This window comes from Drosophila simulans, chromosome 3R (genome assembly GCF_016746395.2).
Source record: "Drosophila simulans strain w501 chromosome 3R, Prin_Dsim_3.1, whole genome shotgun sequence".
NCBI lineage: Eukaryota > Metazoa > Arthropoda > Insecta > Diptera > Drosophilidae > Drosophila > Drosophila simulans.
In genome coordinates this window covers 13,381,819-13,407,812 of record NC_052523.2, presented here as the reverse complement: position 1 = coordinate 13,407,812, position 25,994 = coordinate 13,381,819, and the positions used below count along the sequence as shown (strand labels likewise).

At 39.9% G+C, this 25,994-nt stretch overlaps 1 protein-coding gene and 1 long non-coding RNA gene across 3 annotated transcripts in view; both read right to left on the bottom strand.

Annotated features, from left to right (window-relative positions):
* Window positions 1-20,474, bottom strand: part of LOC6728307 — a 37,333-nt gene extending 16,859 nt beyond the window's left edge. Inside the window, exons 1-2 of one of the 2 annotated variants that reach the window (XM_016176830.3) lie at window positions 20,166-20,474; window positions 14,851-15,525 (exon numbers count right to left, since the gene is read on the bottom strand). In XM_016176830.3, the coding sequence (XP_016034942.1) occupies window positions 14,851-14,899 (49 nt within the window). In that variant the 5' untranslated portion in view covers window positions 14,900-15,525; window positions 20,166-20,474. The remainder of the gene's footprint in view (window positions 1-14,850; window positions 15,526-20,165) is intronic. The other variant, XM_016176828.3, reaches the window with a different exon arrangement.
* A 1,966-nt stretch (window positions 20,475-22,440) lies between these two features.
* Window positions 22,441-25,137, bottom strand: LOC120284982. The gene is made up of 3 exons (XR_005544199.2): window positions 25,065-25,137; window positions 23,098-23,378; window positions 22,441-23,026 (listed from the first exon to the last, which is right to left on the bottom strand). It is a non-coding gene; the product is annotated as an uncharacterized LOC120284982 (long non-coding RNA).
* Between the last annotated feature and the right edge of the window lie 857 nt (window positions 25,138-25,994).

The window sequence follows — 25,994 nt, the reverse complement described above, 5'->3', positions numbered from 1 at the left end:
ACTTATTAAATATACACACCACTTAAGTTGTTAAATTTATAGATAGAGTATAGCAATTATACGTTATTTTTTCAAGTGATTTTTGTGCAAGAGAAGATGAATTTAACATGGTTGAATTTTAAGCTTAAATGTGGTTCGTATTTATATGAGATTTCTTTCATTTAGTAAAAAGCCCTAATCCTATTTTGAAGAACTAAAACATAATAGTTTATAGCCTATATAATCCGCTAGTGAAATGTCTTTACTTTCCTTAATGAAAACTTTCGAACAGATTTATGGGGACAAATAGTTGGGCACGCATGCAGCTACTCGCAATTGCCACCTTATTGAATTAACAATGGGGGATAAATAAGGCGAACGACTTTATCATGGTCCCACACCCGCCGGAGCATATTTCATGTTAAATTATTACAAATGTACGTGGCTCGGTGGCACATAGGGAAAATGATAATACAATAACAGGATTGGGGCAAACTAAAGTAAAATTTAAACATATTTTCACCCTCAGCTGGGAGTTGGCGGAGGAGTAGGAGTTCGTGTACCAGGCTACGTGGCTTTCTTGATTCAAAGTTATGACTGCTCAAGACGCGGCCGGCGGCTCTAAAATTTATTGTTCGCTACTATGAAAAACTGCTGCGAACGTGGCCCAGGCACTTGGCTGTGCAACTACACGAGATTATGATTAATTGTTTGGCGCCCTCTCTACAAAACCGAACACGATGCAGCCCCTGCCACTTGAATCTACAGTGGAGCAGCAAAGCAGCAAAAGGGTTGAAGAAATAATCAACATCATTGAATAATATAATATAAGCAATTATCCAATATAAAATTAAATAAATGTTATTAATAAATATACATATTACTCATTATTTAGTAGGAATGTTCTCCGTTGAGCCAGGGATCACTGTACTGGTTATGGGCGTGGCACGTGTGACACAAGGGCGGTCGATGACACAAAAAGCATGCAGCTCGGTTGCAAGGCAGCTGCTTTGGTTCAGAACATAAATATCGGGCCCAGTGACAAAGCCAAGGCATTAAAAATTAATTTACCCCTCGCAGGGACTGGCTTTGGGGCTAAAATGAAGATGCGGCCAGATAGATGTGGCGCTAATATTTCACGCTCATTTTTGCGTAATTTAAAAACATCAAATATCCAATTAAACTTGCCACAAGCATTCATCTTCAATTTATAATAATTACAAACTAATTAACTCTGATCCCTCGTCCGGGCAACGCCGCCTGCCATCAACCACAAGCAATGCCGAAAATGCGAAAATAATTATTAACAAAAATTAAGTCAAATTATAGCGGAACCCAAAATCCAGTCCCTCACCATGGCAATCGGTGAGCGCTGAGAAATGAGACGTGGAAAAAATGCTTAACTTTCCCCACAGATTTAAAGCGCTCCACAAAGCCAAACTTATCCCCCGGCAAGAAAATGACTTTCGGCGGGCGGAGGAAATCTGTTCGCAACTACGGCTCATTATAGACGTTGTCCTGTTTTTTTTTTGTTCACTTTAAAGCGGCTGGGAACGAGCCAAACAATATTGTCTGAATTTGCAAAGTCACGCAAAATGCGCTCTGTGTTTCTAGGCGACACTTAAAAAAATGTCCAAGGAAAAATATAGAAATTATTGAAAATGATTATTAATATTATTTAAATATTCCTCTAAACCAAAAAAATAAAAGCATATATATCAATTTAATTGAGATCGTATTTTTCGTATACATATATTATTTTTCCAGTGTAGTCCTTTTGTCCAGGGCGAAATGCACGTGGGGCGAAACTTCACCGGCCACAATAGCACGGGCAGGACGAACAAAGTGCGGAATGGACGATGGGGAGCTTGAGCATGTGCGTAACGTTAATGGAATTAGAAAAGTTTTTAAGCAAAGCTGAATATATGAGTGTGATTTTGAAAAAAGTCCCTCACTGTGCCGAGAGCATCGTACATACGCAAGAATTGCGTAATGAAAAAGTTTGCTCCCTCCGTACTACCACTTATATGCCCACACCTCAGAATTTTCCTCAGCACGCATATGGGCCGAGTATTTTTCTGACATTTTTCCGGCTAGCGATGGAAATGGCGGAAAAGTTTTTGCCAAACGCAAATCACTGTCAATGGCAGTCGTAGCTCTGGCAAATAACCAAAATTCACGGCTATTGGCAAGCAGAGCTTGAGTTCGCAGGCGAATCACAATTCATTACGGCCTTGGGCATTTTACCATATATATATACATCTTAACACACGTGCGATCTTCGAAAGTTTAAATGAATTTAATTATGGCGCAAATGTTGGGTATACACTCTTAAATATGATTTATATAAATAAGCTGCTTATTTTCAAAGATTTCATCAAGTGCTGAGCCTCATAACAATATCATTTTATACTTAACCAATTTTGACGTTTTGCATCAACTTTTATTCAAAATTATCTCATATTTAAAAGTTTCACTGAATTATAGAAATCTCATTTATTTGATTTCCTATTCTTAAATAATTGTTACATTTCCTTTTATGACAGTCGATTAATCACCTGATCGAATCATTTCAATTAACTTCAAGTCAATACCCTAAATCAATTACTTGCCACATTAAAGTATATTTAATTAATTGTTTAGATAATCCTACGAAGCGGCGAGACTATAACTCCCGTTATTTGCCGCCATTAAACTGAAGTAAATAAAATTAACGACTTTTTAAATTAAACCATTTGATTTTACTGCCAAAGTTTGAACATATTTTATGGCCACTAATGCAAATCGAAACGATGCAAATGAAACTTGAGCGGCATTTAAAGCTTTTCCTTTGCCTTTTCCCCACGTATATACGACTTGCGTGGGTTTTTCATTTTCAGTTAGTTTTCGACAGCTGTAACAGGATCCCGGTTCCGGTGATGAGATGAAATGAGATGAGATGCGAAAAGTTTGCGAAAAGTGTTGCTGCTGCTGCGCACATATCAAAGTGCTATATAAAAAATCAAATTTATATTTATGGGTCGGCGCCACGACATCAGACGGCTGGATGGTCAAAAAAAAAACTTTGCCGCCCGGCCGGATGGCATTATAATTTCAAAATTTCATTCTGCCTGTTAATAAGGGACTGCACTTGAAGAAAATAGTGGTGGATTATAAGGAAACACCTCTTAGTTGATTTAAAACTAAGCTGAAAACTAAGAACTATTCTGAAAACTTATCGTTGATAGGCTTACTACATTTTTATAAAATATTTAAATTCATTTGTCTTTTATATTGCAAAGAAAATTCGCATAAATATGCACTTATTTGAAATATCAATAATTTTATATATATGTATGCAATTTGTCTACTTTTTTTCCAGTCTAGACGAAGAAGTTGAGCCAGACAAACGAGCCGTTGGCCCTCAAGTCCGTTCGTCGGAAAGTCTGCGTGTAAAATTATGCCCGTTGTCTGCCCAGAGGCCATTACGATGGCATTCGATTTCGATTTCGTTTAGTAGCAACAGCGCAAGCTGCTTTGGCAACACTTACAACTTTCGACAGTTCAAACGGCCTCCGGCTTGGGCGGGAAAATTGTGGGAAAATCGGGTGGCGGAGCGAAGGGGGGGAGGCGAGTAGTCAAGCGCTGCGGGACACATAAATCATATTTCCCAGCGAGAGTCGTTCAAGGAGCTGCCATTGATAAATGGAAAGGATCAACTTTAAGCTGTGCTGCGTTACAATGACTTAACAAAGGACAAGTGGCGAGTACAAATAAACATTATTCGGTTCAAAACGATTTGCATTTAATCGATGGGTCTCTTTAAGCTTGTGTCTGGTTATTGAAAATAATATATTTTTGGTAACCTTTTAAAGTGTTATATGTACGTATTTAGAAGGAAAGTCGAAGTGTAATCTTCGCGTTTGTTAGACCTAATAAATCGATTATAAAATCGATGTCAAATATTAATCCAATTAGCTGTCAAACTTAATATTTTAAGATTAAATAAAAACAGTAAGTAAATGTTGGAATTGGCGCTTAAAGTTGTTCAGTTGAATTGCCAAAAATGGTTATTCACCAAATCCTTAGGCTCAAATTGAAATAGTCCAAAATACTAATTGTTTATGCATCAATTTGCAATAAATGAATGCCTCGTTAAGCGGAGGGTTCAGTTTTTCATATGGTCTTTAATAATTTTCTGATATGAAATCATTTTACCATTGTTTCCTTTGCTTTTCTTTCCCCCACTTTCTTTTTTATTTTTTTGTACTGTGTTTTGCGGTGTTTATTTGTACATCGATGTGAAAATGGAAAAATATTAACATCTGGTTTTTATGAAGCGCCCGCTCAACTATTGCCCCGTAATTCCCATTGTTATTGATATCATTATCATTATTATGGCTATTTTCGGGTTTTTATGACCAAAGTTGGTGCTACGCTTGGGATCTCGCATAAATGAATTTAATTATTCCGGAATTCCCCATTCGAGAACCAAGCACGCTGTGCTCAGCTGGGCGATGGCATTAATATGGATGCTGGTCGACCTGTTGCCTAATGGCTTAACAAATCTGGCTGAATAGCGAGAATAATTACAATTACCACGCGGCGTATACGCAATGTGCGTGGGTGTGTGTGTATGTGTGTGTGTGCTCAGCACACTGCGCTATGTGTGGGGTGGAATTTTGCAAAGTTTGAGTGGCTCTCGGAGGCAAAGTCTTGGCGCTACGAAGTGCCCACGGCATGACGGTCACATTGTTGGCATCAGCCATTGTTGACAGCCAAAGCCGCCGTCACACTTGCCACAGCAACAATAACAACAAATGCAGCGGCAAGAACAACAACAGGTTAGGAGCAACAGCCATGCAACGACAACAACACAGGCACACGCAAACAACGCCAGCAGGCCAACAACAATAACAAATAGTTGTTGACATTTATGCCGGCGAATGTCACATGCCAGGCACGCCCCTCAGCGCAAAGCAGTAAGCAAGTACACTGGGAGAAAATGTTTGATGGGAAATTTTAGAAAATTCATAAAAGATTTATATGTCAATTGAATTATAAATATTATATTTAATGAAGATGTATTGGGGTACGAATATTACAGAAAATTGTTTACACATGTATCATTTTCCTGCAGGGTGTTACTATAAAAGAAAATTATAGAAATAAAGGAAAAATATTAATGAATATATATATCTTTTTTCCTGAATTTTCTTTTACATTTTTTTCCAAGTGAAGTAGCAATGCCGACCAGGATAGACACAGAAACAGAAGAAGGGGATCTTCTGCAAATGCATCCCCCTTGGCAACATGGGAAAGTGACGGCGGGAATCAAGGGCAGTTTCTGGAGTTCTTGTGAGGGGCCTAATACTTAAAGTTCTCAAGCTTAAACTTATTTAAACACAATGGCCTTCTACAAAGAAATGAAGTTCATTCTAAGCAGCAGTGATTTAAAGAAAATTTAAAGTCAGTTGCTGGAAAATAAGTATAAACAACACAATTGAGGAAAAACCCAACCCAAAAGCATCTGAAAAAGACAGCAGCACTTTACTTGGTATTTCGCATTAAAATATAAACGTGAAATAATAAATTTACTTAAGCATCCCCACTGCAAATTCCACTCAATCATAATTTGGCATTCCTTTTGCCAGCGGTGGAGTTGCAACTCTCAAGTTAAGTAAGCTGTCCTTTTTGGGCTTAATGTAAAACTGAAATATATTTATTAATTTAAATAATGCCCAGGCCAAAAAGAAGCTCTGACAACGGAGTAAAGAATACATATATCCTCGCTTATATAACACTGTTTCTGTTTCCTTGTTGTTGCTCTCAATTTATGTTGCTTGTGCATCGTTGCTATTTTTCACAATTACTGTGTTTGTGTATATGCATGGTATAAAGCGAGTTTATGGCCTTTGGTACGGTGATACAAATTAATAAAATATTTTAATTAAATGGCTTGAAATACTGACGAATTGAGTTATTGCACTTTGAGGTGGCCCTAAAATGTTTTCATGACAGGCAAGCCTGTCAGTGCAGTTCAGTAGATTATTTTCTTGCCTTTCGTCACGTTGTGTAATCCTTTGAAATCAATCGAAAAGCTTGCAGTTAACCTCTGACATTTAACACACACTTAATACGGTTAAGACGTAATTACTTAAGCTGTCGGGCCAACAAATCAACGCCGGCCATCTACCAATCCGAGTCAATTGACAAATGACACAGTAATTACTTCCAATGATGTGGTAACATTTTTACAGCATCGTGGGCGGTGATCTCGACAAAACATTAACAGGATGTCTGACTGCAGCAGCTAACTGGGCAATTTGCTGCAATCCAGTTAGCTGGAAAGCTACTGAGCAATTTGCCCGGCCATTATTCATGGCACATATTGGTCCAGAAACCGGAGACCAGACCAGGCTACCAGTCGCCACTTACCAGTTACCAGCTACCAGTTACTACCAAGAACCCGGTCAAACGAGCGGCAAAAGTGGCAAATCTTTGTTCACACCTCTGAAAATCCGGTGGACCCGGGGGATGGAGCGCCAATTCGATTCGATTTGGCTCTGGGTCTCATGTGTTTGGCCAGCTATTTTTATGGATTCCTGCGTATGTCCTTTTGGTCAACCTTAAAAGTGTTTTCCTCTACATAAATTTGCTATAAAAACCATTTAAACGGAAACGTTTCAAACATTCAAAGGGGAAGCGATGCCAAATACTGCACCGACAGAAAAGTGCCTATGATTTATAATAAAATTATTAAATTTACTTAGATTTTAAGTAAATTAATAACATGATACCCTTCTGTGCGGAGATGGACTATCTTTGTTGGCCATTTCCCTGTCTTGAGAACTATTTTTCCCAGTGTACCCAAGGACAAGAAGGAGCAAAGATTGGGCCCCAGTCTGGACACATGGGTACGCTCTAGTTGTCGTTTGACTTGTGGTCCGGTTCGCTGCAGACTGGACCGCTCTGCTAGCCAAATCTAAACGGCTTCAATAAAGCAAATTATCGTTAAAATGCTGCTGCACATAAGAAGATTTACGATTGCTCAGCTCGTTGCTCGTCGTTTGAGATTGGGTTGGGTTTTTGGGCTGGGCCCCCTTTTTTTTTTGGCAGCACAAAGAGGACCAGTAGTTGGGATGTTCGGGCGGGGATGCTGGATCCTTTGGCCATGATTCGGTTTTGGTAGCTTGTTGTCCGTTGTACATTTGTGGTTCCCCTTTCGTTTGTTTACTCTGCTGCTGCTCTTGATTTCTGTGCTTGAATCCCTGAATCGTTTAGTCGAACCTTTTTGCCTTTTCCCTTTTTGTTGTCCTGAGTTCTTTTGGGGTTCTACATTCGATTTTCCCAGCAGAAGCGAAATGAGCGTATGACCAAAACAAATAACCCACAAAGTGAGTTGTTCGGAGGGGAAGCTCCCATATGCGTAAGTACATAAAGGGAAAAACTTCAATATTCTCTGCTCGGATGTAAATTTAAAGTGCAATGCATCACGCAATTTCATGCGAAATTTCTTCTATGATTGGTAAACTCATGGAATGAATGCAATTTTAAATTTTAATGCCACGCTATTTTCCAACCTATTTAGTCGAACACTACACATTTTTCCCCTGTGTATCTGCGTAACTGTGTAACATGTGTGTGTATTCGTTGATTTGCAGTGCCATGAATGCTTCAACGCTTCTGGCCACAGCTGGTGCGCAAATCTCACACAGTTGGTTATTTGACAATTGATGATAGCATCAAGATTGGGTCGCCAAAATGCCAGGCACACATTCCGATTCCCACCTCCCAGTTCGCTATGTGTGTGGCAACTAGCGAGGAGCACGTGACCAATGGGGATGTCACGAAAACTACGGCGAGGGTCTGGCAATTAGCCTTTGACCCCATGTGGCTGCGTGCAAAATTTAAATGAAAAAGGGTACTGTTATTGATTGACCTGTAGGCAATAAAATCCTTTGATTTTTATGACTGTAGAAAAATCAAATATTTCAACATACACTTTTGGAAACATTTTCATAACATTTTTTTTATCATATTTAAGTAAAATAAGCCATTTAGAGACAACTACCATTGGATTTGTATGTTGCGTTTATGACTTTATCTACTTGCTGATTATTGTAACCTAGGGGTAATTCAGTTAAAGCCACGGCTCTCCTCCCTAAAAATGCTTTGCTTATCTATGTCCATTTTTGCATATGCCACATTAGCATTAACTTTTGTCATTCGCTTTTGGGGGTTTGGGGACTAAAAGGTTTTTTGTGGCTACTATTATAATTTGGGCAGTATTTGATTGCAATTTAATAGTTGCTATTCGCCCAAATCGGCCACAAAACCATTTCCTGGAGGGAGGGCCAACCAGCATTATTAATGAGTGGTAAATTTACATAGCATTTTATGGGCCATGTGGGGCTAGGGATTCTTTTTTGTCCACGGCCCAGTTGAAATTTCCCCGGCTTCCGGAATTTTCGACTGGGTAACTGTAGCCTCTTGATCAGCGCTAATGAACTTTATGCGGATCTGACCCCCAGGCTCCTCCGCCCACCCTGGTAATGCCCCCGGCGGAGTCGGCTTTTTCCCCTGACCTGTTATCTGTGTTAATGCATGCGTTTTCTTTGTCTCCTTTATCGGAACTTCCTGTCATTACTCCTGCTATCGTCCGTGTCCCAGTCTCCGAGCTTCCGTGTCCGCGCATTACCGTGTCGTCCTGTCCCGTGCTGTCCCGTCCTGTCCTGTTCCACTGTCCTTTCCACGATGTCGTCGCACTTTGGCTCCGCTGCTCAACTGCCCGGTGCCCGCGAGATTACAGCACTCACACTGGCAATAAAAGACGTTATTAAATAAAGAAAACTGTCGCGAAATGAATAGGAAAATGCTTAAGGACCCGCGGGAGAAATCCTATTTTCCCTTTTTATTGCATTTATAAAGTAACAGTACAAAAGGAAATTATAAAACGATTTAAGTTCAAATTCATATTCAACGAACTCAGGATCAAACTGAAGAGTAAATAAATAAAATGGGAGTTAGGATGAAAAAAATATTGTTAAAGTATTGGAACCAATAAATTCGTTCCTACAATATATTAAATGATTAAGTTTTGGAATTTTTGGATTTTATGTTCCAGTTGCATGCATTTTTCTTCAGTGAACTTTTGTGCCTGGTGGCCATCAGCAGATTCCCCATGTTCCGCAGCCCAGCCCATTGCTTAATTTCGATGGCAATTATTTATTTAAACCGCCTGTCGCCCATTCCATTGGAACATGGCTGGTCTTAATTGTTTGACTTGGCGTTTCTGAAACTATGGGCAGGCTTCGAGCGCCCCTCTTTCCCCCTATTGCCCTATTTTCCCACATTTCCCTACTTGGGCCCAGCTTTAGTGGTGCCGCTTTGACAACTCGTTGACCGTAAATTTCCAAGTTTTTCATTAGGCTGCCTGCCAGTCCCAGGCGAGACTTTCTGCTCGGCTTTCTAATCAACTTGGCCGCAGTTTGTCGCGCTTTTCCCTCCCCGTCGGCCACGCCCTTTCAGCCTTCTTTGTCTGCCCCGCCGTGGTGGGCGAGGGGAAAACTTTTGCACCTCCCATTCTGGCATGTTTAATGAAAGCGTTTTCACTGCGATTTCATTTCATTTAGTCGCCTCTTTTGCCGCTCCACGGGCCGTTCGCCGCCTCATTCATTATGCGGCGCTCAGATTTGTAATTTACACCTGAGGCTAACAAGCAGTTGAACAATGTGAGCCGCGAGGGCAGTTATAGAAGTTTGTTTGCGGGGGAATTGGGCATTACAAGTTGGCCAAAACAACCTTAAAAAGTGCTTGGCGGGCATAAGAAAAGTTGATTAGAATACTATAGACTTTGTTGCACAGAAAACTCTTGATATGCAGTCACACTGCAATTCTTTATAGTTTTAAAAATAATATTATTTACTTAATGAAACCACAATACATTTTGCGATGATTATATTTATATTTGCAGTATTTTAAATTTCACTGGCTTTAGGGTATGACTTGCTTATAAAAAACCTGCTATGCTGAATTTAAATTCTAAAAATTTATACGTGAATGTTTGTTGAATACTTTTTTGTGTATCCAAGTGATGGCTGTTTCATGGAATATTTATACTTTAGATATTTGACATTTCAGCCGGCTTAGGCGAAAAAAGAAACAGTCTGCTTAAAAGCTTAAAAATCCTTTGCCCACACATACGTGAACATAGTTGGCCTGCCTCCGATAAAGCCATCCTAATTCCCGGTGCCACGCCCCTCTTTTTCCGGGACTAGGCCAAAATGTGAAATGGCTGGCTGCAATTATGAGGGTGGCACTGAGGAGCGGCACCGTTTCCGCTTGCTGGGCAGTTTCCTGCAGCAACTGCAACTGCTGTAAAATGTTTATGATGCTTTTATGGCAGCTACCCTCGGCGACGGATGAAAGGGTTTGAGGTAGGGGGAATGGGGTAAGGGTCCCATAGAATTAACAATATGAATATGAATTATAAATATATGCAAAGGCTGCTCGCAGGAAAGATGAAGTGCTAAATGGCTTATTACGATTACAGCCATTATGCCCATTGTGCAGTTGCTACTTGCCAGCAATTTAAAGCCATTTGCTTGTTTACACGATGCCGAGCGAAAAGGGCGCACAACAGATTTCTCTCCCATTGACGTCATGCGGTCCCAAATCCATCATACGCCACGTGGCCCAAGGTCGTGCTTGGTTGGCATATTTAAATTTCAAATATCTTCCCCCTTCATGGTGGTGCTCGCACTGCTACTTTTTCACTTGTGCATAATCTTTAATTTAAACAAATGCCGAAACCCAAAATAAAGCCCCACGAGGATCTGCACCCGGGTATGTAAACCTAAAAACTGGACGTGGCATGCGAGCCAAATAAGCCGCATAAAATAGAAACAAAATATCGTACATAATACAGAATAAAGCGTTTGGGATATGGTCAACTATGGTCCTGGTTTTCAGAAGCAGAACGGAAACTGTCGTCGAAATGGTCGGGGGATGTGCAGAAACGAACCCTATAGATGTTTTTATTGCAGTGAACCAGCTTATCAGAACTTCCTTGTATTACATTTACTTACGTTTGGGTTAGCTTAAAACTTCGTAAAGTATGTGTGACCTAATAATATTAATTAATAATTAATAATTATTCAATAATTACTTAAATTGTAGGGGTAAGTAGTTATATTTTGATCAATTTTATTATGGCCATCTTATCAAATATTTTTCATATAATGATTAATATGAATCCACTAAGAGCATTTCCAAGTCGAACTTAAATGTAAGTTACTTGCTTATTTTTTGTGGCTAGTCGTTCCTGTGCAGTATTTTCACAAATTCCATCAAAGCCGCTGCGGCTTTGGACATTGCCGCTGGCCACTGCGCCCAGAGTCTCTTGGCCAATGTAGCTGATGCTGTTGCAGTGGCACGAAAGGAATTGGCTGGGAAACGGGGGGCACAAAGTGCGAGTGCTACGACACATAGAACGCGTCCTGTGAAATTTGTGGCTCGGGTTTAATGTGGGCATTGCCCTAAACTACAACTTAAAGCAGTTGACCAAAATAATTTATTTGGGAGAATACGACAGTGCTGTATTCTTATCATACTGGTATTTTAAGTGTGTGCCTGCCTTATTAAACACAATAGTAAAACTATTTGTCCGAAAGAAGCACTTTTCCTTTTCAGAAAGTCAAGCGAGTTCTGAATTATTTTTATTATACCACTTACTTATACCACTTTAGTTACTGCGGGACTTAACTTTTCTTTAATACTTTAATGTGCGCAATTGCATTATCTACAGTCTTGACCTGGCCAACACGTTTTCCGCCCTATCTTTTCTTGGGCTCTTCGGGTTGACTTTGAGTCTCGGGATGCCTTTTCTCTGCTAGCTGTTTGTTTTGTTAGAAATTTATTTATCAACGCTTTTTGTATTTCCGCTGCGGCTGGCTGGCTGGGCCGTTTGGCTTTTTGTTTATTTTCATACACTTCCTCATTTTTAATTTATGACAATGGCCCCGGCTATTGTGAGGGCCACGCCCCTTTGGACCAAGCCGCCCTAACGCCCGGCCGCCCTGCAGTGTTATTGTAACTGATGCTCTTATAAATGGCCTCTACCCGTCAGACAGAATTTTCGTTTGTCGCTTTTATCGCAGAAACCGGAAAGTGGCGGATGCGAAAGAGGGGGTGTCGGAAAAATTCAGGGGCGCGTGGTGGAACTTTTCCAGAGGGGCACACGTACACTTTGTATTTCCGCTGGCCCCCTATTGTCCTTGACAGTTTCATTATGACAGCTGGCGGGAGTCGCTATCCACACCCATTTTTCGTTGATTTTGGTTTTTGTTTAGTTCCGCATTTGTGCTATTAAAGTGTCATCTTGTTGTTGCTGCTTTTTCGCTTGGCTACCACTAAAACAATGGCCAAGTGTTGGCGCTGTTATTATTATTATTATTATCATCAAATGCGCTTCCTCTTCCGCCGCACAAAACGCAAAGATAATGGCCGAAAGACAAGCGACCAGATAAAACGCAGCCATTCATGCTCTTGACTGATTTTTAGTTAATTTCATTGGCTTTGTTCTGCCATCGTTGGGAGGAGTGATAAAGGGGGTGGATTATTGCGCAATCAACCCTCGGTAATTTTCGTCTAATTACGGCAATCCTTTCAAACGATTTAAGATTCTGTGCTGTGTCTTTAAGTTGATATATAATTCTATGCATTCATATAAATCTTCTATTTGCAGCAAATTAATTGTGACAATTGTGGAAAACTTTTAATAGTTATAATTCACGTAGCATCTTCAAGAAATCAATATAATAAATCAATACACAGATAATGCTGAGTTTACAGACTGATAGATAAAATAAATTAATCTCTAGCTTTTTTTTTTTAAGATTCCATATAATTTAAGCTCACTGGCTGCCAGATTTGCATAACGTATTGATAAATCCGCCCTTGAAGTCTGGTTTCTTGCGCAAAAAGAGCGGCAAATGCATATTTATTTAATTGAAATAAATTTACGCCCCCGGCCGAGCATTTCGACGGCGTATGGCGAATATTACGAGCAGTCAGACATTTGCGCATTTCGGGCTGGGATTCGTGGTATTAAAAGCGGGCAAGCCGCTTGGGATTTATGGCTGCAGCTCGCCGTTCGCCGTTCGCAGCTCGCAGGACTTTCGTCCTTTTCAGACGCCAGCTCCTTTGGCTCAGTGGCCGGGCGCACATAAATATGCAATTATTTTGCATTTTCCGCTCTTGCGCTCGATTTTTATTTATTCGCATATGGCGTTTGCTGCGTTGCGGCGTTGCGGTCTCACGCACATTTCGCCATGTTTATGGCACTCGCGACTTTCGGGCGGCGACAGCAAATTGACTTTTACACAAAGATGCGGGTGCCCAGCGCACATACATATCTCTTGATGCGACATATTTATTTGTTGATTCATATATTTGCTCTTATTTATATGCATAATTTGCATTTGACACATTTTTATGGTGCCTGTTTGCGCGCCAAGTGAAATCAAAATACTTTATTCGCCATGCAAATAATTCGTATTGATTCAGTTGCCGCTGCGTTCGGCTTTATAATCGCCAGAAAATCTCTTCACATCTGAGTTATTTTAAGTCATTAAGCCATTCGTGCGTTGCAAAAAGAATAAATATCAAAAATGATTAAATAAATTTAAATTCGGTCGATCTTATGGACTGCCTTTATGTATTTGTTTTTTATCTTAGTTACTTTTATGCAGTTTGTATTGAATGGTTTCTAGACTTTAAATTTGTCGCTCATAACACTTAAATTTCCAAAAAAATATATAAGAAAGTCAAATTAATTAAAATACAGTAGGTAGCAATTTATTTTTATTTGGTTTCTCCTGACTTGAGGGGCTTGTCATCACAGACCAAAAATAATTGTCAATTAGTTGTCTATTTCAATAAGAGAACGAGCTGAGAGAAAACTCATTGTGACATCTGATTCAAGATTGTCGAACTCATAGATTATCTTGCAATTTGATCTGAATTTTCCAAATGAATATTTCGATTGGAGAATATCTTGGCCTTCATATTCCCTCTCAATAAAAAAAATGCACAGTAGAAAAAGGAAATCCTCTATGAACACACATGTGTTTATTATTTTGACAAATATGCTTGACGAAATTCCGCAATTTATATGATGAAAATTTGCCTTTTTTTATTGTTATTTTCAAACTGTTTTCATGGGATCTTTATGCACTTCTGGCCTCGTATAGTGGGCATGTGAGTGAGTGAGTGTTTTAACAAATTGAAATGCATTGTGAGTGCTGTCGAGGGCTTTGCCATGGTGTAATTTGTGTGCAGCTTTGGTTATTACTTATTGTTGTTTTTGCCGGCACAGCCTTTTGTGGCAACGATAAGCCTTTGGCATATCGCATTTTATTTGCCAGTCAGGCGGCAAAGCTGCAAGAAAAATGTTTGTTCATTTAAGATAAATTTATTGTAGTTGTCGATGCAAATTGCAACATATATTGAATCGTTGCTGCCACAGCTCTCGTGCTGTGCTGTTATTATGATTGCCAATGCCAATGCTCGTAAATAGTTGTGCAAATAAATTGTGAGCGCAAATAAATCGCGCAGATCGGGCGAAATCCAAGCGTTTATGACACTTTTGGGGTGGGGGCGGGCTTACCGTTAATCATGTTCATAAATTCCGAACAGCTCTTTATTCAACACACAGAAAAAATGAATATACTTCGACTTAAAGATACACAAAATGTTAAAGAGCAAAAGTCGTAAAAGGCGTAATATTAATTACTATGTTCTATTACTATTATATTTTTTAGGAATGATTTTATCTTTGAGACTTGTAATATTTAAGATTTTTGGCATACTTTCTCCGAGTGCACTCACCATTGAATGTGGCCAGCAGCAGGGCACCAAGCAGGCGCAGCAGGCTCATCTTCAAATCCTTTCCAATTTACTTGTAATCCAGCGCCGAGCTGCTAGTTTAATGCCCTTCCCGATGCTGCGAAATGAGCCTGGGATTGAGTCCTAAACGGAAACGCGTTTACATTGCCGCGATAAGAAGCGGAAGTGCTCGGCTCAAGGAGGCGGCGGCAGGAAGTCGGGTGGCAGGAGCCAGAGAGTAAGGAGCCCAGTCTCAGGAAGGACTGTGCCCGATGGCTGCCAGTTTGACTGCCTCTAAATGCGGCGCACCACCCGCTGCGCTCTCCCTGTTGATTTTTCCCCCTTGGCTTTTCCTTTGTTTTCCCGTGGAAAACGCGTTTCATTGCTCCACGACTCTCAGTGGCTGATGATATTTATGGCGGCGCTAGTTGCTAGTTGCTCCTCGTAGCTGGTTGCATTTTATTGGGCAAATTAACGCTGCTGCAGTTTTGTTACTGAAAACTCAGCGCTCTTAAGGAGTTTACATATTAAGCCTGCTTTCGGCTCATGCATCATATCATGACTGAGAGTCCTTGGCTGGCTTACATGCATGAAATCCACGTTAAAGATTTATCGTTCGTGGGCTCCACGTTGCTGCTGTGACTGTTCTCGTTGTTGCTATATGGCTTTATGGTTACACTAGAAAAAAAGAATGGCTCTTAGTTTCAGGCTCTTTAAATAAGTAATATATATAGTATAGTGTGTCTTAAATTATAAATCATATATCTTAGTACCGTTAAATGTTACAACTTTAATTACTTGTCCAATAACACAAGCCCTCTATAAACTATAGCTCTTGAGAAGACATATTTTGAAATTAATTTATTTTTAGATTATTTTATGCTAAAATCTGGTCCCAATTTTTACCCTGTATACTGTTGCGTTTTCGGAATTTGGCGTCTGTCTCGTTGCACGACTTTCAGACGTTGGCTTTGGCCTGTTTTAGCATTGGCTTACAGGAGAGACGAGACATGCAGAGCAGGTTGATGGTAGAGGCGAAATCTGCCAGCCCAGCTGCCACGCCAGATCCCACCTACCAGCTTACATTTACCAGTTCTCAGTTGCTGTGACACCCGTGACCCATGTGGCGTATACGTCATGCGGATTGTCTTTGTGCCATGCGAGGTGCCCACAAAACTGAGCCAATGGATGAGGAAGCGTGAATAAGAATGCTGCTTTATTCTGTTTGAATCTATGCTTTTATATGCTTAAAAGGGGTTTTAGGAAATGCTTAAAATCGTGGAGAAACTATTTATACTCAAATCTATGCACTAAATATTCTTTTGTAAGCCTATAAATATACGTGATTTACTGTAAAGCTATAAAAAAGATTCTTTAAAATAATTTAACACATAAGCTCAAAGATTTTTTCTGGGCCTCAGACGTGCCCAGATGGTGTATTATCGCCCAGTTTTAAGTCAGTTAGCCAGCACATCCATCTTGTGCCATCGCTTTGGCTTCAGCACACAAGAATGCCAACAATTCAAAAGCCAATCTGTAATACACTGCAGGCTACTTGGGCTCATTCGCTATTCCCCCTGTCATTTTGGCCGCCTTGGAGTCCCACGCCAAATGTCTGACAAATCGACAGTTGTGAGCTGCAGGCACTGCCGAGGGGCCCTTGGATCGGGCTCTACTGTTTCCCGTTGCGGCCCAAATCAAATTGGCCGCCAAACGTTGCCTGGCGTCAAAAGTCATCCATCAAGGACGGGGAACAGGTCATTGGAGGATGGGATAAGGGCGCATCCAACTTTGCATGAAATTGGCTGTGCTTAGCCCAACGGCAATGGCAACAAAGCCAACTTGGGCCGGGTCTAGTACATTGAAAGATTAGCTTAACATTTTATGTAAAACATTCAAGTGATATTTACCAAATATATGTAATAAATATATTATTGAAATAAAAAAAGAAAATACGTTATGATTTGTATATCTTTAAATAAAATATTTCGTATTTTTAATTGGAAAAATGGTACAATATTTTTTAGTGTACTGAGAGTTTTCCTGGGGTGAGCAAAGCTTGCATGGGAGTCGGAGAACAAGACTCACCACTCGAGACTTAATAAACTGAGCCCGCCGGGCAACACGGTCTCCGAAAAATAAAACAAAAATGTATGTAAATAAATGAACGCTTAACTCTTTTCAAAGCCAAGTTCGCAGAGCCAAAAAATTGTATGATCCTTACAAAAAACAGCGACGAATTTTGTGCATTATTTTGCCTAAATCCCCGGCGGCATTATCATCAATTCATCATCACAGGGGAGACAGAAGGGCGTGGCAAGGGTTACGAAGCCTCTTCTGTTTATTTAATTTCAACAAAAGGACGCTAGAAGAAGACGAAGTGAATGAGTTGGTCAAAGTCTCTTGCATGTGTGCAAGGACTGCTTGTACGTACACTGCTGTACGTTTGTGTGTGTACGTGTTAGCCATTGCGGCTGCGGCAGCGTCACCAACATAACCATAGCCACAACTAACGCCAAGGGCTTGGACGGGACCCAGTGAGAATGTAAGCAGTACACTCTTAAAAAAGACTGGGCAATAATTCAATTATAAGTTATTTAGAACTCCTAATTTTAGTAATAAAGCAATAAAATACCGTGATAATAAGCACTAGAATAATTCAAAGAAGTCAATAATTGACTTAGCCATGGATTTTTTCACAGTGGTTATAAGTGTGTTCTTTTTTCATTTTGCTGTTGCTGTGGCTTCCTATGCCCAAACAACAGGCGAGCTAACAGCAGCACATGAGTCAAATAAATTACCCCAACATTGTTGTTGGCAAATTTTTGATGGTTTAATTTTGTGGAAAATAAGTTAAGCCGCTGCTGCGGCGCCCATATAACACTCACACTCGTACACACACACACACAAAGACACAACCACAACACGCTCACACACCAGTAATACTCGAACGCACACATGAGCAAATAGAAAGCATGCGAAAACCCACTCCGCAAAAATTGTTGCCTACTTTGCTGCGCCGCGTATACGCAATAAAATAAACGCGTCGCAGTTACATTTCCGGCCTGCTCAGCTCAAACCAACGGAGAAAAATAAAACGGCATGGAACGGAGGCTCAACTCGGCTTCTCGGCACATTTTATGCCGCATTGCCATTTTTATTTATTTATTTTTATTTGCCTTTGGCTGCCGCTGCTGTGCGCCCTTTATTCGTTCATTTATAAATTATTATTGCAAAACACTCTGCCCCTGCCGCTCCACATCGACGTCCTAAGCATTTCCCACTTGAATTTTGAGGAATTGTTTGTGTGCATTTCACTTGAAAACGCGGACATTGTTTGCTTTAAAAATGTATGAGGTAATGAGTTTTAGGTTGGCAAAATAAATTAGCCGAATGCCTGGAAATCTGTTCAAAGCCAAGGCAACGTGGCTCAAGTGAAGCTAAGTGAGTGGAAACCATCCACATATCATCCATTTGCTTGTGTCTTTTCATTTTTGAGGATACATTTGGACCTGTCGTTTTTTCTTTTTTTTTTTAATGTTCTTGCCATGCATGGAAACTGCTTGTATATTTTTTCCTTTTTGGCGAACTTGTGCGACGGCTGTTTTGAATTGAGCCACATCATCATCATCCACTTTGTCATCGTCATCGCCATCATCATCATCTGAGCCTGATGGCTGACATTGTCAAAAGGGTTTAAGTGGCTATACTTGAACCAGGAGAATCAGCAGCAGTAACGGCTAAAGCAGCAGTTGAAAGTCCTCACCCCAAATACTAGACAAATATGAAAGCGCCAGGAGAATGGGGAGAACTCTGAATTCTGAATGGTTAGGGGGCGGTGGAAGTGGGCAAGGCATGACAAGGAACTTCCACACGTTGCCAGGACGCAAGTTTAAAGCGAGTCCTGCGGCGGTGCAAAGCGGAACGAACCATAAAATGAAAATTTAATGCGATATTGATTTCGATATTCCATATACAATATAGAAAATTGTGCTTTGTTGTGAAGCAACCTCGGCGCTAAAGCTCGAAAAAAATGTGAATGCACTGGTGAATACGGTTCAATGATTAGGAGGAATTTAAAGGATCGCGATGAAAAAAATGTTATTAAATAAATTTGTATATAACGTTAATTAACTTCTAAATGTAAAAAAAATGATATAAAGTCATGTTGATGTTAATTTGACTTGATAAAAAATGGGTATTTATTCAACAAATGATGAAAGGTTTACTTGGTTTGTTAATTAATCAATTAGTAATTAAATGCACATAGTTTTTCAAAATGAATTACCTAATTAATTAATCCTCCAAAATAATTCATAAATTTCTTCAAAATTATATATTGGCCGATTACATTATTTTATTTAAACTCGTCTTCGAGCTACTGATTAAGTCACTCTTGAGTGGTTTACTTGTCCTCTTGTATGAAAACCGACAATTGTACACTGCCAAGCCAGTAGCTTCAATCACGTCCTCCGGTCCCAAAAAATACCGACAATAAACATTTAATTACCGGCTATTGTGCCGTGTTTTGAACGGTAATTTGTCAAAGGGTCTAATTAAAAACTTGTAAATGCCTTGAAAAATCTGAGCGACTCGTTAGGCATCGACACTTTGGTAAAGGAAAGGCTGGCGCATTAAAAATGCGGTAATGTTTTGTTAAGAGCTGATTGGAGCATTTTGAAAACACGCAATTCACCTTCGTCATTGTCATGTTAATTAATTTGCCGACACTTAAGAAGACAAGTGAACACGGTTGCCGAAATAAAAAATAAAACTCAATGTTGGGGGTCAGCCAAAAATGTCAGAAGCATTCGATACGGCCAAACTCGAGTGGCAAGGGTTAAATCCCTCTTTCTTTCGCACTTGTTAAGAATTTCGGATGGGAATCGATTCCCTTTCCTATTTCTAATACAATAGCACAGGAAACAATATTTTTAAAAATATTTTAATAGCGAATAGTAATTGTATTGAAAAATATTTTCAGCAAGCACTTACTTATTTCTTAATTTTATATGGAATATTTTTGTTTTTCTAATACAAAATTTTAATGATACAAAATTATTAATTCATATTTCTTATGTATATCTACCTGACCCAAACTTTGTACAATTATTCTAGTTATCTTTATACAAACACCACAAATATGATTCATATGAAAATAGTAGGCCCAGTGAAATCAACAACTAATTTTTTCAGTGAACACAACAACAACGTGGCGCACACAGTTCAATGCACGGTTCATTGCATACGGAAAACCGGTAGCCGGCAAACGATAAAATGGGAAAAGTCCGAAACACTCTCGTGGACTGGGCACTCACATATATATTCCTTCGGTTTTTTTTTGGTTTCCATTTAACTAACCGTAATTTTTCGTCTTTTTGGCAACAACCTATTCAGCCGTGTTGCGTATACGCCGCGTGTGCTTTGCGCGTTGAAAACCCCTGCACGCACAGCAGGCTTTTCGAGACTAAAGCACCGATTCTGCGAAACTGCGGCTCAGCATTCCGATTCAGATTCCGGCAGTGGCAGAGCAGGAGCAGCGCTGCGGCAGAAGGACGAAGTACGAGGGAAGAGCGTGAAGAAGATGCAGGAGAGCACACCATCGCTGATGTCATGAGCATGTCTTCTTTCGCCGAAGAAGAATCTGTGGGCCCAGTCAGTCAAGCGGCCATGTAGTAAGCCCAACATATTGTCGCAGGGCAGCATTCTGATGCTGCTGATGCTGACGATATCAAGGACGAAGTTAAGCACTTCGTGACAGAATCAAGAGTTCAAGCCACGTTCGTGGCCTGCGGAGAGCAGCTCTTCGCTCTTTTGTGGCTTTGTAGCTGACATTCTCTTCGACACTTTTCTGGTTTCTGGGTCATTTAGGCGAGACAGGTTACAAGGCAGTTAAGTGCTCAAATAACCCACTTTCGTAGGTATTAAAAAAAATGTTATAAAAGAATTATAGAATATTTTCAAGCTTATCAATATATTCTAAAACTAATTTCTAGTTTTTGCTGATATAAATGTGAACAGTTCTTTCCTAACATTTATGTCACATTTAACAGTGTTTACCAGCTTAACATACTGTTGGTTCTGATATCTGTGAGGTTCCTGCTAAAAAGTCTCCAAAATGTTAGCACTCAGTAACTGTAACCTTTTCTAAAAATGTTATTGCACATAGACTGTTGTCGAGGCACATAATCTGATAACATTACTGTTAGCCAAATGTAGTTATTTTGAATAATTTAAGAATACTATAGTGTAAAACGATAGTGTAGTAACCATTGATCCTTATTAATAAAATAGATATAAAGATAAAGATGGTTAGACCATTCTACTTTCATTTATGCGCTCTTCCACAGGATCCGCGCTATATAAAATAAAATCCTATATAGAATAAAATTGTTTGCATGCATAAAAGGACAGCAGGATCTCAGACTTGAAGCGCACTCACTCAAACTCACTGCCACTCACTCCCACACTAAGCCGACACTCAGTGGACCAAAGCCAAAGCAATTACGGACTCAGACAATGGGCATGGAAATCGGGGCTTTTAACATTTTTTGATGGCCCGCAATAAAAGGAGTTTCCTCCCCGAACCCAACATCTCTTTGACTTGCAACTGGGAAAACTAACCCAGATGTATCCAACGGAATACGAAAAGAAAAGCGATGGGGAAAATAGCGTTGAGCTGAGAACTTCACGTAGCCAAGAAAGTCGCGTCAAGTACGTTTGGATATTTAATGCCATTTAGGGTCGTAAAAATTTTGAGTGTGTATTCTGGGTCTGAGGATTTCCAAATAGAAAATGCAAAGCACAGAGGACAAGCTCGGGCTAGCGCAATTATCTTGGTCTTGGACTTGGTTCAGCCATTAGATGACCCAACTATTTTTGCGCATATATTATACGCATATTTTATGTGCCTCCGCTCCTTTTGTTTCTCCCTGTTGGCCATTTTATGGCCTCAAAGTCAAACGGAAAAAGCCCTCCGCGCAATTCTCATGTCGTTTAAGATGTACTCACAAATAAAGATACAAAATAACTCAGATGAGATACATATACTTATAAATATAAGACGAGACTTTAAGAGGTTGACTTGGCGAATGGGAAGCGATTGAGTGCGGCAGCTATTATTGGTAGTTATATATGTGACGTGACCTAAATAGGGCTTAGTGTTTATTTTACATTGCATATTTAAGTACAGAATTTATTTCCCTTAGCTTAAATACATTAGGAGCTTAAAAATAAATGTAAAGGTGTCAAGCAGCTCAAGATATCCATTGGCATCATGAATTCACAAAACATTGTTGCCACTTTGTAAATGATTTTAATACTTTTCACTGCAAAAGACTTTTTGCTAGCAATATAAAAAAGACCTTACCTTCGTAGTATAATATTTCGCATAAGAGCTTCCATTTAAGCTATTAAATGGATAAACCCGATCCTTAAAGCACTCCATTCGAGTCATGCAGTTTCGCCGGGAACAGCTGAATACTTAAAGTTCCTGGTTGGTTAGTTGGTTAGTAGATCCCACTCGCACTTAAATGCGCATTAGTGGGCTCCACGAGGAAACAAAACCTCTTATGGGAAAACAACAAGGCGGCAGTGGCAACTAGGACAAGAACAAGAACAATGTCGACAACAATTTGGAAATTGAGCTTGAAGCGAAGGGCGGAAAGTTTTTGCATTTCATGTGTTTTTGTCATTGGAACCCGCTAATTTCCGTGGATAATAGTTTCATCTTCGTGACAGCTCCGCATCTCTCTTCCGCTCCTCCGTCTCTTTCTCCTCATTTCATTTCTATCTATCCCACTCTAATGCCTGACATGTTGAATTTGTCGTCCTCAGTTGGGTTCGTTTTTCAACTTTCTTTTCGCATTTCTCTTGTTGCGTGCTATTGGCGATGTGCGTGTGTGTGTGTGTGTGTGTGTGTTACTGGGAAATGTTTGCTTTTCCTTTTTCCAAAGCGTGTGCGTGTGTGAGTCTATGAATATTTGTGTGTGGCGGCTTAAACTTGTCGCAAAAGTTTGCAATTTAAAAAAGTAAATTGAAATGGAATCTTTGTCTTTGGGTTAGTTCCCGTTTTGTTGCCATGGCTTTTGGTCTCGATGCCAAATGCATTCGGCACTGGCGAGAAATGAGCCGCATCCCGTTCAAACACTAAGAGAATCTGATGAATCAACATCCTGGTCTTTAACATAATAAATAAGCAATTTAAATATTTCGAACTTTCAATTTTTATAAAACTAATTTAAGCCTTACCTATAAGCTAGCATAGAAGTTTAAATATTCATTTTTAGCATATTTCCGTTGGACTGTCATATTTTTTCTTGTGCACTTTTTATGAGCCAGTTGCACTTGCAGCTGCGATATCCATGGTGCAGTGGGTGGTGCGGGTGGTGCGTGTCACAGCCAAATTGACCCCATTAATCCTTGCGGCCAGAGATAGCAGCGACGAAGCAAATGCCAAGCCAAAAACAATGACAAAACCAGTGGCCCAAACAAGAGCACAAAAATCAGAATCAGAACGGCACTGCTATGAACTGAAACGCAGGAAAAAAGTAGTTTGTTAAAACAGCAGCAAAAGCGGCTGGATTCAGAAGGCCAAAGAAAGAGTAATTTTTGCATTGCTCGTTTGGCTTGTTTATGGCATATCGCTCCTTCCATGGCAGACAAAATTTGTATTTGCCGACCTGTCGTCTCGAAAGTACAAATTATTCCAATGCAACTAGCAGACCTGACTCTCTAGTTGATAATTATGAATTTAGCAAATTGATTTCAAACCTAACTGTGGATGCATGAGTAATTTCAGGTGCATTTAGAAGCGTCTTCGAGATCTCTGTGTGATTTGTATGCTTGTCTATTATCGTATTACACGTTTGCACAGTTTGTCTTGGTGCTGAATTATGGTTAAAGCCTGAGTGCATTATGTTTCCAAACTTCGAAGTCGAAATATTAAATTGCAAGACTAAAAAGCTAAAATTTAAACTTATTGTAATAATTACAAGCCAACTTAAAGTACATTTGGTCTGTTTGGTTGCAAACTATTTGGGCTCTTTATAAATTCCCCTTGGAAATGATTACCGGAAGCATTTAAGAGCTTAATTCCATCTCGAAAAACCCTTCGAATGGTATAGATGTTTTTCTGCTTGGCCATAACAAATGATCAATGCTGGAAACTGTTGCGTTTAATCTTGGACTTGGCTCGATTTGCCAAAATCCATTAATCATTTCGGTCATCAAGCATGAAAGCGATTACTCATACATAGATGACTCCTCCGACCAACTTTCCGTTCCCCCTTTTCGTCTTTTTTGCCAAAACAGAAATTGGCACAACAAACACTGGCTAATAGGTACACTGAGAAAATACACTATATCATTACACTTGCTAAATTAGAAGACCGTTCCATTTGTTATTTATATATAATTATCGTGTTTTATCAATAAAATAAAAACAGAGAAATGTATATGTAGATAGTAATCAAACATACATATCAATTCCGCATATCCTTAGTTTGGCTTTCTGTGCAGGCAAATGGAAAAACGAATTGTATTTATGCCCAGTAGAAGGGGACAGTGGATAAGGGAGAGAGCACCAAGAGGTTGGCCAAAAGCTGGCTAAAATTGTGAGCCAAGGCTGATCTAATATTTGCTCAAGTGTTATTTCTGTCGGCTTAGCTTGCCCCCAAAATTATGCTACAATATTCCGTTATATTTATCACATTTGATTGTGCGTATTAACGGCGAGTTTAGTGGGGCGTGATGACAGGGAAAAGTCGGGGAAATCTCAGAGGGGAAAACTCATTGGGGAGTGTGTGATGCGGCAAGGAATTAATAAGATAACTTTTGTCTCAATTTTGGCCAGGCCAAGACAGCCGCTGGCTTATGGCTGTCATCGCGTTCGCCGAAACTTGTTTATTTAACATTTTGGCCTAATTTGTTTTTATGGCCACGGAAAACGGTCGACTTCGGCCCTATTTCTGTGTAAATCAGCAGATTTATATTTCGCCCAACTACGCGCCGTCTGACTAATTTGATTTTGAGACCGCACATCCACATATTCGCAAAAGAGGGAGTAGAGCACATTTAAATGGAAATGGATTCAAAGTTAGGGACATGTTGTGCAAGTTAATTAGCACAAACAGATGGGTGGGCTTTGGGGTGGTTGATTTTTGGATGGTTACACCAAAGCAAAAAAGCACTGGAACTTACGATTGTAAAGTACTTACACATACATGTTGAGTTTTAATAAACCAAGAGGGGAACTGTGTTTAACTTTGTTTAATATTCAATATGACAAAAGATTCTACGAACGAATATAAAAATTTGTAGGATAGTAAAACCTATTTAGAAACATTTAAAGTGTATTGTCCAGTGTATTACCTATACAGCAGCAAAAGGCTGCTCGCATTTTGTGCACAAATTGTTTCAAGGCCTTGGCTCCAATTCAATTGCTTAGTGCAATACCATTTACTATTGTTTATTTTAAGTGGGCCCATTGCACGTAAGTGTGTGTGTCTCCTCTGTGTGTGTGTGTGTGTGTGAGTGAGTGAGTGCGTTTATTGCGGCTAATTAAAAACAAACAATGGTCGCACAAAGTAGGTTGCATGCGGTTGCCCTGCAACGACAACAAAAGGCCGGCCAATCAAGTCAAAGCCACATTACACGTTACGTTATTTTCAAATCTTCTCTTTCACTTTGCCGAGCATTTTCTTTCGACATTTTCCATTTTCCACTCTCCGTTTCCCCGCCTCCCCGCAGCCACTTTGCCCCCGCCTTTGGTTTCGGGCCTTTTGTTGATGCGGCGCCATAATGAAACAATTAAGTGCACAAAATTAGGTTACAGCCGCAGTCGCGCTGCACAATGCCATGCAAATGCTGTGAGTAAAGTAAATACCAGCTGAATGCAACATCGGGACAAAGGCGGCTGGGAAAGAAAAGACAGAGACACTTTCCCAGATGGACAGCACAGGATACGGGGCACGAGGTGCCAGGGCTGAGGGGTCGGACAGACATGCGGAGTACAATGTGACAGGAAGGCCGAAAGAAAAGGACCTCAATTGTTTGTAAGGGGCACAGTGACTCCAGCTGAATATTAATGTGTCTGAGTTTTAATTTTATAATGCATTCTTTATTTATTCAAAAATTGATTAAGAGTT